This window comes from Calliphora vicina, chromosome 4, assembly GCF_958450345.1.
Source record: "Calliphora vicina chromosome 4, idCalVici1.1, whole genome shotgun sequence".
Lineage (NCBI taxonomy): Eukaryota > Metazoa > Arthropoda > Insecta > Diptera > Calliphoridae > Calliphora > Calliphora vicina.
The window spans coordinates 44,075,832-44,094,580 of NC_088783.1; the positions used below are offsets into that span (position 1 = coordinate 44,075,832).

The 18,749-nt window shown below is 27.8% G+C and overlaps 1 protein-coding gene and 1 long non-coding RNA gene across 2 annotated transcripts in view; both read left to right on the top strand.

Moving 5' to 3' along the window:
- LOC135957658 (uncharacterized) overlaps positions 1–10,947 on the top strand; it is a 71,069-nt gene extending 60,122 nt beyond the window's left edge. Inside the window, exon 2 of the long non-coding RNA XR_010576420.1 lies at positions 10,342–10,947. This is a non-coding gene — a long non-coding RNA (uncharacterized LOC135957658). The remainder of the gene's footprint in view (positions 1–10,341) is intronic.
- A 307-nt stretch (positions 10,948–11,254) lies between these two features.
- Positions 11,255–18,749, top strand: part of Ten-a (tenascin accessory) — a 347,949-nt gene continuing 340,454 nt past the window's right edge. The window contains exon 1 of the mRNA XM_065510066.1: positions 11,255–11,434. Coding sequence (XP_065366138.1) covers positions 11,289–11,434 — 146 coding nt within the window. The 5' untranslated portion in view covers positions 11,255–11,288. The remainder of the gene's footprint in view (positions 11,435–18,749) is intronic.

Sequence of the window (18,749 nt, forward strand, 5' to 3'; positions counted from 1 at the left end):
TTTAATTGTCTAAAAAATGTACAATACAAAAATTAAATTTGTTTTATTAATTTTGCCTTAAATAGTAAAATATTTAGTACTATTTAACAAAACAAACACTAATTGAAATTTGAAATTAACATAAAATTATTTTAAACTTCAAGTTTTATTTAAAATTTTTAACTTTTATTTCAAAAGAAAATTTTACTTTTCATATACATATTTCAATCTAAAGTGATTTCCAGCTATTTATCTTGCTCACATTTCTCTTTATACCAACCCGTCATAATGTCACAAAATAAATAGAAAACTAAATTTAAACATACATCTAATAATGATATATGATTTATATACATTATGTTTGAAACTTAATATCACAACAATTGACAACGTTTATTTAAATATGATTTATGTTATAAATATAAATTTCATTCATGCAACCAACAACTAAAAAAATCCCTGCACAAAAGGCCACAAACTATGTAGAACAAATAGCACACAGGCCCCCAAACAAAACAATAGCAATTGGTAAACAATGAAAAAGCAAACAAACCAGCTAAAAAAAACAGAGCAAACATAAATTATGCACTTGATAAACACAAGTCGACATTATAGAAATAAAAAAAAATATTGTACATTATCCAATAGGCCCCCTTTTCCGTATGAGCAATACAACCAAAGAAACTACAGAGAATGTGTTTTAAAAAAATTATAAGCCACAAAGAACTTCGGTAACAAACAATAAACCTACGCATGTGTCGAAAAGTATTAAAAAGGCTAAAATACGGTTTTGTGGCTGGCTGCCTTTCATTCCTTTAAGACACACAAAACGTAAACACACACAAGTCATAATGAATATAATGAGCGATTACCTGAGGCTAAAAATGTAAGACAAAAGAGAGGGAGCGGGCTAAAGAAATAGCAAATGCATTAATACCCAGTTACTATTATGGGAAGTGAGTAATGGCTGAATATTACGCTTAAGAAAGTCTTAAATTTCTAGCACTACTATCTAAATTTTTTAAATATTGTGCTGCTATATCAAAAATAGTGCTGTTTTGGCAACCAAAGAAATAACTATACAGCTATTACTATAACTATTCGTTTGTAGTTTCTACATTTTTCATTTGCGACCCCATTTCCTGGATAGTCCATGTCCGTCTGTATGTTGAAATCAAATTTCCGTAACCCCCAAATTATTTACATACATGATTCATACATCAATATATCTGCTATAGTTGCGGTCTGGTTGCTATTTAAAATCGGTCCACAAATGGCTGAGATATGAGCCGAAAACCACGACTACCTCGATTTTTGATTTTTGGATTATATTTGGATTACTAAGTCAATAATATAGACAATATGGATATCTTATTATATAGTTCGGACCTATATTGGATCAAAATCGGGAAATATATTTTTTAACCCGAGTTGATACTACTTTAACCCATTTTGTTTTAGCATTTTTTTAAAATTCCTTTTAAAGTTTGCTGGGTTTGTCCTGATACCTTTATTTTAAGTGCAACAAGACCTGCCAGAACATTAAACAAAAATTTACGGAACGAAACAAGTGTTTGTGGCAAACAGCAGAGATTATTAAAGTAAAATATGATATTTATAGATATATTTTATTACAATAACAACAATAATAACATGATTTTTTTTTTATTTGCTGGCTATAATTTGATTTACTACAAAATAAACCACTTTTTTTATAAAGCAATATTTTGCTTTACAATAAAACTATCAACAAGACAATCAATACAGAAATTGTAAACCTTTTTTTTCTCTCCTCATTTTTAAGTCTCTATTTTGCTAGCTCCTCCGACTCCTCTAAACATTAAATTGGTTGTAGGTAGTAAGCAGACAGATATTATACATGTTGTTGAACCTGTTTGTTGTGAAATCCCTAAAGGCTTTTTGTGCGCTTAGCTTTAGCTTTTATTTTTCCTATATATTTTGCTTTATAACAAGTCTTCTTATTGTATATTGCCATGATTCTAATGTTAAACCTTTTTATATTGTACAACAATTGCTTTGCTAAACGTGTAGAATGGATAAAATTGAAACAGACTTTTGTTAAACAATTATTTTCTTTCTTCATTTTGTGGCATGACCACATAGAAGTTGAAACGTTTTTATACTATGTATATGGCGATCCCTGTCTAGGCATATAAACGTCTAAAGGCAGGCTAGGTAAACACACATACACTGGCTATAAAGAGCTGCAAAAAAAAAAGCCTTTGCAATTACAATTATTACAATTGTGGCTTTTTTGTTGTTGCAAGTATATGTATTTACCGTACTTCTCGTTGTATGTTGCAGAGAGTATTAGTGTAGGCTTTAGTTTTGTGGTGGAGAAAGAAATGTAGAAAACAATCCTTATAAGTCTAAAACAATTGTTTTGTAATAGTGTTAAAGGTTGCATACCATAATATTTTTGTAGGCTCGCTACATTTGAAATACAGCACATATGAAAAACTTGATGAATTTACAACTAATTTTATTAAATTTTTGAATATTTACTAACTATAGTGAAATTTTCAAATATTTGCTATAGTATATTAGAAAAAATGTTGCTAAATATAGTAAATTTTTCGAATTCTTGCTATTTATAGTTTATTTTTAAAATTTTTTCTATTTACAGAAAATTTTTCGAATATTTGTTTTTTATAGTAAATTTTTTTTTCAATATTTTTTAAATATTTCTTAAATATTTTTCGAATATTTATTATTTGTAGTAAATTTGTCGAATATTTTCCAAAAATTTGTATTTATATCAAAATTTTTGAATATTTGCTTTAAGTAATTTGCTATTTATAGTAAATATAGTTTTTGCTAAATATAGCAAAGTTTTCTAATTTTTGCTATTTATAGTAATTTTTTAAATAATTTTTAAATTGTTTTAATCATTTGCTATTTTTAGTAAATATAGTATTTTATTGCTATATATAGTAAATTTTTTTATTCATTTTCTATTTATAGTAAATACAGTATTTGCTAAATATAGCAACATTTTCGAATATTTGCTATTTATAGTACATTTGTCGATAATTTTCTATTTATAGTAAATATAGTATTTGCTAAAAATATAGCAAAGTTTTGGAAGTTTTAATATTTATAATAAATTTTTTAATCATTTGCTATTTATAGCAAATATAGTATTTGCTACAACCTTACCAAAGTTTTCGAATTTTTACTATTTATAGTAATTTTTTTTAATCATTTGCTACTTTTATTAAATATAGTATTTCATTGCTATTTATAGTAAATTTTTTGATCATTTGCTATTTGCAGTAAATACAGTATTTGCTAAATAAAGCAAAGTTTTCAAAATTTTGTTATTTATAGTAAATTTTTTGATCAGTTGCTATTTATAGTAAATATAGTATTTGCTAAATATATTAAGGTTTTTCAATTTTTGTTATTTATAGTAAATTTTTTGATCATTTGTTATTTGTAGTAAATATAATATTTGCTAAATATAGCAAATTTCTCGAATTTTTGCTATTTATAGTAAATTTTTCGAATTTTTTCTATTTTATTAAATATATGACTGAAAAATGCGGGTTTTACAAAAGATTGCGTATCTGTTGAACTCGATATTTGTTTTTAATAAGTTATTTGTCATTTTGAAGGGTACATACCTGTCATTTATTCTCACTTAGTTATTGAACAGTATAGTATAAACAACAAAGTTTATTTTTGCTTCGAAAGTGTCGAATTTTATACCAACTCATCATCATATGCGGGAAGTTTTGCTTTACTTATTTAATTTGAAACAAGTAAGAAAGTATGGTCGGTCAAGCCCGACCATATAATACCCTACACTAAGTAAAAGAGCAAAAACATTTTTCATTTAAAATTTCAATAATTTATATTTTTGAGTGATTTTCGGAAGTGGGCCTTATATGGGGGCTATGACCAATTATGGACCGATCACCATGAAATTAGGTCGTGTGATTTATGTCTATATGAAAGTTTACTATGTTGAATTTTGTGAGTATACCAGTATTTTTAAGCGATTTATGCATGTTAAAGTGATTATCGGAAGCGGGTCTATATGGGAGCTATGACTAATTATGGACCGATCTTAACAAAATTTGGTGACATGAATTTTGTATATATAAAACTTATTTGGAGCGCAATTTGTGGAGATACATTTATAAATTAAACATTTATGACGATAAAGTCCAATTTCGGGAGGACATTTATATGGGGGCTAGGTGAAATAATGGACCGATTTCAGCCAGTTTCAATAGACTTGGTCCTTGGGCCGAAAAAATAATATGTACCAAATTTGATCGAAATATCTTCAAAATTGCGACCTGTACTCTGCGCACTATGGTGGTGTAGGGTATAAAAAGTACCGCTGAAGATCTCCCATTGCTCACCAATTCTTATGGTGAATGTGTTCCATCAGATTCAAAGTGAGAGAGATGGTTTGTTCGGTTCAGAAGTGGTGATTTTAATACGGAAAGACAAAGATCGCCCAGGCCAGCCAAAAACAGTTTGAAGACAAAGAATTGGAGGCATTAATCTATGAAGATTCGTGTTAAACTCAACTAGAGCTTGCAAAATCATTGGGAGAAATTGGGTACCATACGAATGGAAGCCTCGAGTCCTTGAAAGTCGATTTTTCTTGTCCGAAATGATGCTTGAACGCTATAAAGGAAAATATTTTTTGCACCGAATCTTTACTCGCGATGAAAAATGGTAACTTGAAGCTAAAAGATCGTATGTAAAGCCCCGCCAACCAGCCGAAAGCCAAATATCTATGGCACTAAGGTAATTCTCTATATTTGGTGCGACCAAGAGGCTCCTATCTATTATGAGCTACTGAAATCTGACCAGGCCATCACAGGGAACCTGCAGCAAATTCAACTGATTCGTTTGAAGCGAACATTGGCCGAAAAATTCTCAGAATATGCGGTCAGACATGAAACAGTAATATGTATTCCATCATGACAACGCTCGGCCCCATGTTGCAATACCTGTTAAAAAGTGTATAGAATGAAGTGGTTGGAAAGCTTTGCCTCACCCGCTTTATAGTCCGGATCATGCCCGACCGACTGCTATTTGTTTCGATCGCTGCAGAACGTTCTCTCTGGGATACGCTTCACTTTGGAACAGAGTATCAGAAATTGGCTTGATTCATTCTTGGCTTCAAAAGATGAGCAGTTCTTTTACCTCGCAATCCATATGCGAGGAAGAGGTTAAAGCTAATAGTGGCCTATACTTTGAATAAATTTATATTATACAAGTGTTTCAAAATAAAAGCTAAAAATTTAAAAAGTCACGCTTTTTAAGTCATACACCCAATAGTAAATTTTTGGAATATTTGTTTTTTATAGTAAAGTTATCAAATATTTGCTTATTACAATGAATTGTTAGAAAATTTGCTATTTGAAATATATTTTCGATTAATTTTTATTTATAGTAAAATTTTCGAATATTTGCTATTTAGTCAATTTTTGGAACATTTGCTATTTATAGTAAAGTTTTCCAGCAAGTGCTATTTATAGTACATTTGTCAAATATTTACTGTTTTCATAATACTATTTGCAGTATAGTTACTGCTTACAATAGCTATTGAAGTGGTATATTTAGTAGTTTTAGTTATAATCGTGTCTTTTGTTATTTTTATTTCTATTTTCTAATATTTACAGCCCACATAATTCGTTTTAGCTTTCTCTAATTTTCTTTCTTTCATTTTTTCCACTTATGACATTGCAACGAGACAAGTGTTTGAGGTTTAGGATTGTTTGTTATACTTACAAACGGCTAAGGTTTTCCTCACTTATTTTTTCATACATTTATGCCTTATCATAAACTTAATTTGAAATGAAAATCCCCTGATATTATATAAATTATATTATACACATACTAAAACCTAAATCCACTTCCCGTTTACAAACACATAACTACAAAAAGAAGGGGGAAAAAACCAACTTCTCATCCTCAAACAGCAAAAAATCAAGCTCAAATCAAATCTACTTGATGTAGTCGTATTGTGTTTTTAAAGGAAAACATTAAACATATTGAATGAAAACAGTTTATAAATTTGTGGTTGTATAATAACAAAACAATCTAAGATCATGACTAAACATTTTGTTTAGAAAAAAAAAATGCCAATATTCAATAAAATGTTTTCGATTCAGTGTTTTTATATGTTTTTTTTTTATATTTTACCACACACCTTGATAAATGTTTTAAGACTCAAATAATGTGTATATGTTTGAGATTTGATATATGATGCGATCTGTCATGAGTATGTTATGAAGTTTGATGATGGGTGGGAATTATGTTGATGTTTTTTTTTCAATTTAAATTTTTTTTGTTGTTTTTCAATTTACAAAATTTCAAGCGATTGTGTTTAATTTCATCATTATGTTTGATAATGATTTGCTAAATATTTTGAATATTATTAAGGAATTTTGAAATTAATGCCGCCATTAAATATTTTTAGCGTGAAATTACAATTAATTGATTTTTTTTAAAAAATTAAAGTGTTAATAATTATAAACCAAGACAGATCATTTAAGATAGTTTAAATGTAAGAGAAAAGGATTAGACAATTAAGTGGAACATGACAAGCATTTTGAAACAAATTTTAATGTAATAAATAATATGTTTAATTCAAAACCTTCGAAAAATGTTCATTGCTTTGATGTAAATTTTGCAGAGAACTGAACATTTTTCAAACATTTACAAAGTATATTAAGTACTTAAAGCATTTAATATGTATATTATTGGGTGTATGACTTAAAAATGCGGGATTTTTTAAAATTTTTGAAAAAAATTTACAATATAAATTTATTCAAAGCATTGGCTATTGGTACTCCAAGCCACTAGAACTGTTCATCTTTTCAGGCCAAGATCGAATCCAGCTAATTTCGGATACTCTGTTCTGAAGTGAACCATATCCCAGAGAGCGTTCTGTATCGATCGAAACAAATAGTAGTCGGACGAAGCACGGTCTGGACTATAAAGCGTTGTCTTAATGGAATATTCATATCTGGCCGTATATTCTGTGCGTTTTTCAGTCAATGCTCGCTTCAAACGAATCAGTTGGATTCGTTACTGGTTTCCTGTTATGGTCTGGCCAGATTTTATCAGCTAATAATATATAGTATCCTTTTGCTCCCACCAAACACAGAGCAAAAAAAAAATTATATTCTTTTATAGCGTTCATACATCATTTTGGACATGCAGACCTTGCAGACTAGGCTTCAATTCATATGGTACCCAAATTCCCTACTTTTGAATGCCTTGGGACCCAAAAATTGGAGGGATCAGAGCAGGAGTTGAGTCACCTACCATACAAAGTAAATAGTTACTTCTAAATATCTTGAAAATTACATATAACTGCAAGATTCTATAAACTTTATCTGCACAGTAAATAGTTGAATTATAATTATAAAAGTAGTTAAACTTTGCATGAATCAATTTATTATTATTGTACGAAGTTTAGCTAAAAACGAATTAATTTTATCACTGCGAAGTTTATTTGGGAGTGAGACCGATATTACCAAGAAAATTGTATAAAAAAATTTGTCAAAAATTCAAAGGGAATCCGGCAATTCCTAAAAATTGGAGCGAAAATTCCAAAAAATTGTATTTTTTACAATTTTGTCCATGGGGTCCACATTTCATTCTGAGATGTGAAAATACTTTGGAGATGAATAGAGATCAAATCAGGGTTACTAATGCTGCTTTCCGTTTTCTGATAGAATTTGTCAAAAAGTCAAAGGGAATATCGCAATTCCTAAAAATTGGAGCGAAAATCCCAAAAATGTAATTTTTTACAATTTTGTTCATGGGGTCCACATTTCATTCTGAGTTGTGAAAATACTTTGGAGATAAATAGGGAACAAATCAAGGTTTCAAAAGCTGCTTTCCGTTTTCTGATCGCAGCTTTGGGATTTTAGAACATGTGGCTTAAATTTGAAATTTTTTTAAAAAATTAGCTAACATTCCGAAGGGCGTAGGGGCAATGTATTCTAAAAATAAGACATGTTTTTTATACCTAAATGTTCTGCCTAAAGATACCTAGCAGAAAAACATAAAATTGTTATACGTTTTTAAGGAAAGTTTTTTTTTTAATAAAAAAAGAGTTAAGTCACTTTTTCGCCCATAAAACAGCAAAAATCTTATATTTTTTGTATATTTGAATTGAAAATCATTTATTTTTGGATCCATAATAGATAGTGCTATGAAATCTTTGGTATTTTATTCGCAATTTAGTTGTCTAACTAACAAAAGAAATTCGAGTCCATTCGGTGCAAAAGTACGACCTATATTTATACCCTACACCACCATAGTGGGGAGGGTATAATGCGTTTGTGCAGATGTTTGTAACGCCCAAAACTATTAGTCTAACACACACCTTAAAGTACACCGATCGACTTAGAATCACTTTCTGAGTTTCTTTAAACGATGTCCGTCCGTCTGTCCATCTGGTTGGCTGGCTGGCTGTCCATGTAAACCTTGTGCGCAGAGTACAGGTCGCAATTTTGAAGATATTTCGATCAAATTTGGTACATATTACTTTTTCGGCCTAAGGACGAAGCCTGCTGAAACTGGCTGCAATCGGGCTATTATTTCACCTAGCCCCCATACAAATATCCCCTCGAAATTGAACTTTATTGGTCATAAATGTTTAATTTATATATGTATCTCCACTAATTCCGCTCCAAATAAGTTTTATATACACAAAATTCATGTCACCAAATTTTGTTACGATCGGTCCATAATTAGTCATAGCTCCCATATAGACCCGCTTCCGAAAATCACTTTAACGTGCATCAATCGCTTAAAAATTTTGGTATACACACAAAATTCAACATAGGTAGCTTTAATATAGACATAAATCACACGACCTAATTTCATGGTGATCGGTCCATAATTGGTCATAGCCCCCATATAAGGCCCACTTCCGAAAAGCACTCAAAAATATAAATTATTGAAATTTTAAAAGAAAAATGTTTTTGCTCTTTTACTTAGTGTAGGGTATTATATGGTCGGGATTGACCGACAATACTTCCTTACTTGTTATATATATAGATAGATAATCATTGAAAATTGTACAAGTTTAAACATTTCTCATGACGAAGGTAGCATACTTTGAGCCCCCATAGCGCCGCCCCTGGATCATTTCTACGACCAATTTTAATACGTTAAACTACAATACTTATTGGCAATGCCTAAGTGAAATTTTATCCCGATCGAACCAGCCGTTTAGAAATGACAGATTTATTTCCAAAAAATTTTCATTCCACCCCACTGTATACTATTGACAGTTTGGTGCACCAAACCAAACTAAATACTGCAGTTTGGGTACAACTTGTATTTATATTAAAGTTGTAAACAAAATTTGCAATAAACCAAACAAATTAATGCGCATGTCCAAAAAACAGTCGACCTTTCGTTGACAAAGCACTACTTAAGCACATACATCTGTGTTGATTTAAATTCATTTTTGCTCAGGCATGCGCAGTAATCACTAAAATTCGATTTACGCTTGTGCATCAGCTATTTATACTAAAACATTAAACCGAAGCGTATGGGAATTTTTGTACTAAACAAAACAGTTAATGTTGAAATAAAAATTCTTTTTTGCTTAGACATGCGCAGTAATGACAAAAGTTCTATTATTGAAAAGAAACGCCAATATGTGCATCAGCTATTTATACTAAAACTTTAAACCGAAGCGTATGGGAAGTTTTTGTACTAAAGTGATGAACGAAAATGTTTGTGGGAGAAATATTATATTATAGGGGTTTAGTTTAAATATTATTTTGGTCGTTTAAATACTAAGTATAAATGTAACAATGTTTTAAGGGGTGTAAGAATTTAATGTAATTTTAAAAATGTACAATATGTTTAACATGCCAGCTATTAATTAAAACCCTGTTATTATTTAACATTAATTTTTTATAATATTTTATTCATAAATTTGTTAACCCATTTACATTTAATTATAAATAAAAATAAAATAACACGAATAAACGTTAATCAACTAAAAAACATATGTGAATATATGAAGAATGATTAAATGTAATTATTTAAAAAGCAGCAACAACAAAAAACAGTGGTTAAATTAAATAATAATGGTGAATGTCTGAATGAATGAACGAATGATTGTAACATATTAAAATGATTTCTATAACACACGCAACCCCAGGAGGTGATGATAATTTTAAACTATTTTTTGGTGTATTTTTTGTTTTTTTATTTAGAGGTTCAACACATTAAAGGAAAACAGAAATGGTGTGCCAGTTTGCATATTTGTTACTTTGTTTATTTTTTAACAATTTATAATTAATCTTATTATTATTATTTTCTTTTTTTTACTTCTAGGTTAAATATAAAAACAAAACGAAAAAATGGCAGTAAATAAGTAAAACTATGTATAAATATTAATTAAACATTTAATTAATAGCACAACCTATACATAAATACACACAGAAATATTTGTTTAAAAAGGACCCTCTTATTAAACATTTAAATACACTGAGCGTTAAAAGAAAACAAACACACACACACACCCTGATATACCAGATTATTAATTAATTATTAAGCATTTTTTGTGCTTAAAAGGCACAAAAATGCTGCACTTTTATTATTTGTTTAAAAACAAAGGATAAAAACGTTAAAATAAACAAATAAATAAATAAATAACATGAATTGCATTTCATAAAAAGTAAAATAAATAATAAAAAAATTCCTTCCCGTTTACGCCATTAAATTCTTTTAAAAAAAGCGAAAAAAAAGATGATTTAAATTAAATACAAAAGAAATTATTATTAACCACAAATGAAAAACGGTTTAATTTAACCAAAACACACATACAAATGGATGGATGGCTACAATGCATTCAAACAAACCAATAATATTATAAAACAATTTCAACAGTATTTACCTTTCAACAAAAACCATTTAAATTGAAATAATATTAATAAAACAGCAACAGAAAAAAAATAACCAACCAAACGCACGCGTGTGTCTGTGCCACAAAAAGCTGCCTGAAATAATAACTGCAATTGCACAGAAACGCTTAAATACAAAACATAAAATAAAAACTTCAATGTGTTTTCCTTTTTCTCTCTATTAATATATCTGTCTCTCTTGCAAATTAAATGAAAAACATTTTACAAATCACCTCAAACAACTTAAAAAACACTATAGTCATTTTAATTTAATATTGCAAAAAATAAAAAGAAGAAAATTTACTACAAATTAAATAAAAAAATATTATTATTATCATAAATAATATACAAACAAACAGATAAAAACAATCGCGCAAAATGACTATGAAATCAATGAAATACTCCGATTGTGATACAATTATGGATGGTTATAATCCCGTACCACCTCCCCTACCACGTCGGGTACCACCAGTACGCAATATCTATGCAGAGCCATTTGCCCATGAACCCAATCATTCCAGCAGGTAAATAATACATACATACATAACAAATTCTACAAAATTGTTTTATAAATTTATATTAATTACTCAGTTACAAATAAGTAAGAAAAAGTTTATGGGGAATTAAAAAATGTGGCATATTTAAAGGGTTAAAAAAAAGTGTCAGGATAATAACATCAATGTTTTAATTGTAAAATAATTATGTACATATTGTGTATTTGAAATGTTTGTTGAGAATTTTTTTTTATAGCGAAACAAATTTACAAAAAAAAATGTAATATGTTCATTAATTTAATTAATAGTTGTTTTTTTGAAAGGTTTTTTATAAAAATCAGATTTTAAAAATTTTTCGAAAAAGCTTTTTTGTAGAAATATAAATTTTATGACAAAAGCTTTTTTATAAAAATCTTTATTTTATGAGGAAATATTTTTTGTAAAACGCACCATTTTTTGGATAAAAAATGTTTGTAAAAAGCTCTTTTAAACATATATTTTATATTCTTTTTTTAAAGCTATATTTTATGATTAAATATTTAAAAAAGGCATTTCTATGTAATCAGTTTTTGTTTAAAAGCTATTTTTAAAAAATTGGCGAAAAAGCTTTTTTGTAAATATCTTTATTTTGTGATGAAATATTTTTTTGGAAAATCTTCCATTTTTTGGATAAAAAATTTTGTAAAAAGCTCTTTTTTATAAGAAAAATGTTTTTTTTGCAGAAATCTTTATTTTAAGAAAAAACTTTTTTTATAGCTATATTTTATGATAAAAAATGTAAAAAAGGCTTTTTTATGAAAAACGTTTTTGTTTAAAAGCTTTTTTGTAAAATTCAAAATTTTATAAAAAAAGATTTTGTATGAAAAACTTACAAAATCTTTCTTTGTAAAAAGTAAATTTTTTTGGAAAAATAATTGAAATATAAATGAAAAATTGGTTTCTAAAAGCTCTATTTTATGATAAAAGATTTAAAAAATGCATTTTTATGAAAACTGTTTTTGTTTAGAAGTAATTTTTAAAAAAAATTGCTATAAAGCTTTTTTGTAAAAATCTAAATTTTATAAAAAAAAGTTTTTTTATGAAAAACTTACAAAAGCTTTTTTTGTAAAAAGTAAATTTTTTTGAGCATTTTTTTTTTTAAAAAGCTTTGTTTTTTGATTTTTTTTATAAGAAAAATGTGTTTTTTAAAGCTCTATTTTAGGATAAAAGATTTAAAAAAGAAATGAAAATTTATTTGGTTTACAAAATTCCGAAAAAAGGCTTTTTGTAAAAAGCTCTACTTGATGTAAAAAATTAATTTTTCATAACAAGCTCAATAAATGAAAAATCTGAATTAAAAAAAAAGACATTTTTTATGAACAATTTTGTTTCTAAAACGCTACATTATATGAAAAAAAGCTTTTTTATTAAGCAGCTCTATTTTATGAAAAACACTTCTTTTTGTAAAACAAATTAATATAGTAAAATATAAAATCAAGTCATGAAAAAATATTTTTTTATAAAAGGCTCAATAAAACAAATATGTAATATAATATTTTTCATAAAAAGCTCATTTATGAAAAAAATATTTTTCATGAAGAGCTTTGAAAGAAATTTTATTTGTTTGGAAAAATTTTTTTTGTGAAAACTCTCTTATGGAAAAATCTAAATTGAATAAAACACCTTTTTTTAAAAAGCTATAAATATTTTATAAAAAAAAAATATGAAAAAGCTCTATTTTACGAAAAAATCTTTTTTTTTTTTGTAAATTAAATTATTATAGTAAAATATAAAATCAATTTATGAAAAAAAAATATTTATTTCATAAAAGAAATCTAAATTTTTTGGCAAAACCAATTTTTCTGAAAAAATTTCTTTTAAAGCTCTATTTTATTAACAAGTTTTTATGAAGAAATAAAGTTTTTTTCATAAAAAGCTCAATTTACGAACAAATATTTGTTTCATAAAAGAAACCTAAATTTTTTTTGAAAAATCTTAATTTAAAAACAAGCTTTCTTATAAAAAGCTCAATTTTATGAAGAAGTTTGCTTGTAAAACTCAAAATTTTAGGAAAAAAGCTTATTTATGAAAAAGCTCTATTTTATAAAAAAAAACTGGGTTTTTTTATAAAGCAAATTAATGTAGTAAAATATATTTGCCCTAAAATGACTTTAAAAAATAAATATTCCACATTTTTTTAAACCATTATCCTTGCAACAAGGCAAAATTCTACTAAAAATCCCCTCCAAAGGAAAGAAAATTAATTTTACCATGAATCATACATAAATCCCCTATGTAATTCCGAAATAAAGTTGACATTTTTGCAGCTTTTATAATGTTTTCAAAAAAAAAAATAAAAAAACATTTCAACAAAACTGTTAAATGATAAATATCACAAAATAAATAAATGTAAACAAACAACACAAGCCAAAGAAAAAAAAATAAAATATTTATGTTTTTAACACAACATGCACTGAAAATATAAATTACAAAAAAAAAACAAAACTAATTGAAATTTATGCTAAACATGAGTTAACCAAATAAAACAACTACCCAGCAACAACATGCAACATTGCACAACCTAAGCAAAACTTCTTGGTGTCTCATGCCACAACAAGACATTGACAAAATGTCAACATTAAGGAAGTAGCTAGCTGCACGCTCGTTCGCTGGCTAGTAGGGCTTTATAGGCAGAAATGTGTTACAAATGTAAAGCCTGCGTTTTTAAGAAATGCATGCGGAAGCCATAAAACAATGGAAGGAAAGAAGTAGAAGAAGAAGTTTAAAATTTTATTTTTAAACTAAATCGAACTAAAAACTGTAAAAACAAAGACACGAGAGGGTTTTGTTTGAAACAAAAATCAGCTTTTTTTCAATTCTTTTGTGGTAGCTTGTTTAAAGGAAACTTTTATTTGCAATAATTTTCAAAATAAACGCAATAAGTTTTATTTTATTATTGTTGTTGTTTAATGTTGCTGCCACGTATTGGTTAAATAAAGTTTAGCCACAAGTTAAATATACAAACAAAACTGTAAAAATAGTTTGAGGTTTTTATTGCATACAACTAAATGTTGAAGCGTTTGTTTTAAAGAATTCTCACCCCTGTTTAAGGGCTTTTAACGGTTCCACAGCAAGAAAAACACGAGCTAAATAGTTGATGCAACAGATTTTGAAAGAAAGTAATCTTAAACAAATAATAGTGAATACAATTTAATAGGAAGTGAATTTGCATGTTGTGCAACATGTGGCCAATGCATAAATATCTGAAAAGTTTCTAGTAGTTCAATAGAAAGTTTAAATTTGTAATTGTTTAAATTGATTTAGTGTGAAAATTAAAAAAGTAGTATTAGCAACATGTTGCTAAATGTATTTAATATACAAGCTGTTAAAGCTATAAATATATTTTCCTTGCAACATGTTGCAAAGAGAACTCTGTACATGAATATAAATTTTTTCATCTAGCAACACAAATATTTTCCTCTTAATGTGCTATAAATTGATGTTTTCTCCTGCAACATGTTGCCAAGAGAACTTAGTATATTGATTTTAAAACATTTAATATTATTAAAAGGACTCCAAAATTTATTTCTTAACAACATGTTACTAATATGTTTCTAAATTGGTTTAGCAACATGTTGCCAAAGAAAAGTTTAAATTATTAATTTTTCTATAATATTGATAAAACATAACACTAGTTATTTAAAATGAAAAAATAATATTATAATTTGAACGAATTTTATTATTATGGTCTTAGAAACATGTTTGTAAAAGTCTTAGCAACATGTTGCCAATTCACAAAAGTTAAAAATCTTAATTTTTCTATAATATTAATAAAACAAGATACTAGTTATTTAAAATGGAAATATAATATTGTAATTTGAACGAATTTTATTATTATAGACTTAGAAACATGTTGGTTGAAGTCTTAGCAACATGTTGCCAATTCACAAAAGTGTAAAATCTTATTTTTTTTATAATATTAATAAAACATGATACTAGTTATTTAAAATGAAAAAATTAAATTGTAATTTGAATGAATTTTATTATTATGGTCTTAGGAACATGTTGATAGAAGTCCAAAAAAGTTTGCCTTTCATTTTGTTTTAAATTTAAATCTCATTTAAATAATATTTTCTCAGAATTCTAATATTTTTATCTCAGCAACATGTTGCTGGAACTCACACATTTTTATACTATCAGCTATATGCACAATTTATTCACTAAAAAGAACAATAATTGATTGTGAAGAAAAAAATGTGTAATTATTGTAAAACAAATCACTCTTTTCCAACCCTTTACTTTAGCAAATCCTTTTTGCCAATCGTCTTCTTCATGTGTATACAATCACAAAATTGTTGTTCGCACCTGGATGCATGCAACCAACACAAAGTACAAATATTTGTTTTTGTTTTAAACAGAAACTTCAAAATGCATTTAACTTTTTAAGTGAAAGAAGGCAACAAGGGTTTGTTTATGCACACTTTTCTATACATTTCATGAGCAAAGGGGTTAAAAATTAACGGTAACCTAGGGTTTGCGCTATGCTGCAGAACTGTATATTTATATAATCATGTTTAAACTAGGGGCACGTGTTTAACATTGTTTTGTTGTTCTTTCCCAAAATGTTGTTTAAATTTTTAATGTTTGAGATCATGTTGTACAAAAAAAGGGCTGAAATTGTAAAATGTATTTTCTTTGTTCCCTACATCTGAACAAAAAAAAAAACAGGACTCTCGTCCTTTTTACACTGCATACAAGCCAAAAATCCCATAAAAATTATAAAATATTATTATTGTTGTTGTTGTTGGTTGTGTTAGTAGCAGACACCAGGATAACGAGCTCAAAAAGCAATGCAGCAAATTAGCGTTGAACACAACATTTATTATGTAGATGTTGTTTTTTTCATTCTTTTCATACTTTTTGGGGGTACAAAGAAAAAAATTGTGTATAAAATTTATAAAGAATTATGAACATTATTAATATTTATTTTTTATTACTTATTGTATGTTTTTCTCAAAAATGTTTCAGTTTCATTTAACGATATAATAGTCCTGACAGAAAAAAATAATGAACGAAAATGAAAGGAATGTGTGTTTCAAAGAGTGGGCAGTACAAATACCAATCATTTTATGTATATTTTTTTGGTAACATGTCTATGCATGTTGTAAATTACCTTTCGTTTGTTATGTATATTTTTTTTTTGGAATTGAGTATTTATTTATTTTACATACATTTAAACTTGCGTGGCCATTAAGGATTATTATGTAAATTGTTTATTTTTTGTTCATTTATTTAAAAAAAGAAAATAATAATGTTTGTAAGTAATAAATGTTAGTTAGGGTTTCTTGGAATAATTCATTGTGCCAATGATTGGTTTTAATGAATTGGAAGTTATTATAAAGGTATGGTAATTTTGAAAAATTATTTGGGGGTTTATTTTTATATGCGAGGGACCTTGAAATAATGGTTTTTCTTTACAAAATTGGGTATTTAGAAAGTTTTTGACAAGAAAAGATTTTTTAAAGCTTTTTGCACAACACAGAGCTTTAATTTTTGTCACAAAATATAGCCTTTTTGTAAAAAAAATTAATTTTAATAAACTTTTTAATAAGAATAGTTTGAGTTTAAACAGTGTTAAAAGCTTATAACACATTTAGTTTGATCATCATTTTAGTACGAGTATTAATCCATTAGCCTATAGAATTATTGTAGTAAAATGTTTCAGTTTTTATTGCTTTAATTATAACCAACATGTTGCCGAAAGAAAAATATACAAGTTTATGTAAAATGTATTTCCTTTTCAAGAGATTTTTGGGACAAAATGTTGAAATATTTAACCTTTTCTATATGTTTTAATATTGAATACAGTCCCAAATAGAATTTATTTGTTAACTTGTTGAAGGCCTTGTTTAATAGGGTTTTATATAAGCAACATGTTGCCAAGAGAATAAGATGTTAGTTTCCATGATATATCTATATTTTTCTATATATTTTTACTATAAAATTAATTTCTTATATACAACAAGAGGAACAAAATAGTTTTTAAGAATATTATGGTTACTGTAATTATTTATATGATTTCGGTAACCATAATGTGATTATCGCAATCATATATATGATTGCATTGGGATTATCACTTAAAAATGCGGGATTTGCTCAAATTGTTAGCTTTTATTTTGAAACTATTTAATCAAAGTATTGGCCATTGTTAGCTACGATATTTTCCCATCTCTCTGGCAACATTTGAATTCCGACCCAAAAGAACTGCTCATATACTCCGTTCTGAAGTGAATCGTATCCAAGAGAGCGCGTTCTGCATCGATCGAAACAAATAGTAGTCAGACGGGGCAAGGTCTGGACTAAAAGGCGGGTGAAGCAAAACTTCACAACCACCTATTTCTTAATAGTTTTTAGCAGGTACAGTGTAGGCGAGAGTTACGGTTTTATGTCTGTGCGGATATTTCGATATTTTTCGGACAATTCTCGCTTCAAACCAATCAGTTCGGTTCGGTTTCATTCGATGGTTCAGCAGCTCATAATAGATATGACCCTTTTTGTCCCACCAAATACATATCATTACCTTAGCACAATGAATAGTTGGCATTGGTGTCGATTCGGCTGGTTGGCCAGGCTTAACATACATTCTCTTACACTTCGAGTTATGCTAATAGATCCATTTTTCATCGCAAGTAATGATTCGGAGCAAAATTGATTTTCTTTTATAGCATTCAAGCGTCATTTCGGACATGCAAAATCGCCTTTCTAGAGCTTTCGGCTTCAATTCGTATGGTACCCAATTTCCTAGCTTTTGGGTGAATCGTGCTGCTTGTAAACATTTTGAAATTGCTTGTAAACATTTTGAAGCTTGCAACATCCCAATGATGTTACAAGATCTTGTTGAATTTGACAACAATCTTCGTGGAGAAATGCCTCCAATTCTAGGTTTTCCAACTTTTTTGGCTGGCCTGGGCAATCTTTGTCTTCCGTGTCAAAATCACAACTTCTAAGCCGAACAAACCTTCTCTCGCACGTTGCAACTGATGGAACACATTCACCATAAGCTTCGGTGAGCTATCGGTGTGCTTCAGCTGCACTTTTTTTCAAATTAAAGAAGTAAAGCTAAACTTCCTATATATGACGCTTTGTTGGTACAAAATTCGATATTTTCGAAACAAAAAAAAACATTATAGTGTTCAATAAACAAGTTTGAATAAACGACAGATATGTACCCTTCAAACCCTTGTACCCTTATTAATGTACCCTTATTAAAAACATAAACCTTCTTCAAAATATACGCCAATCAATATGATTGCTACAATCATGTTGAGTCATAGCTTTAACATATTATGGTTACCCCAATCATGTG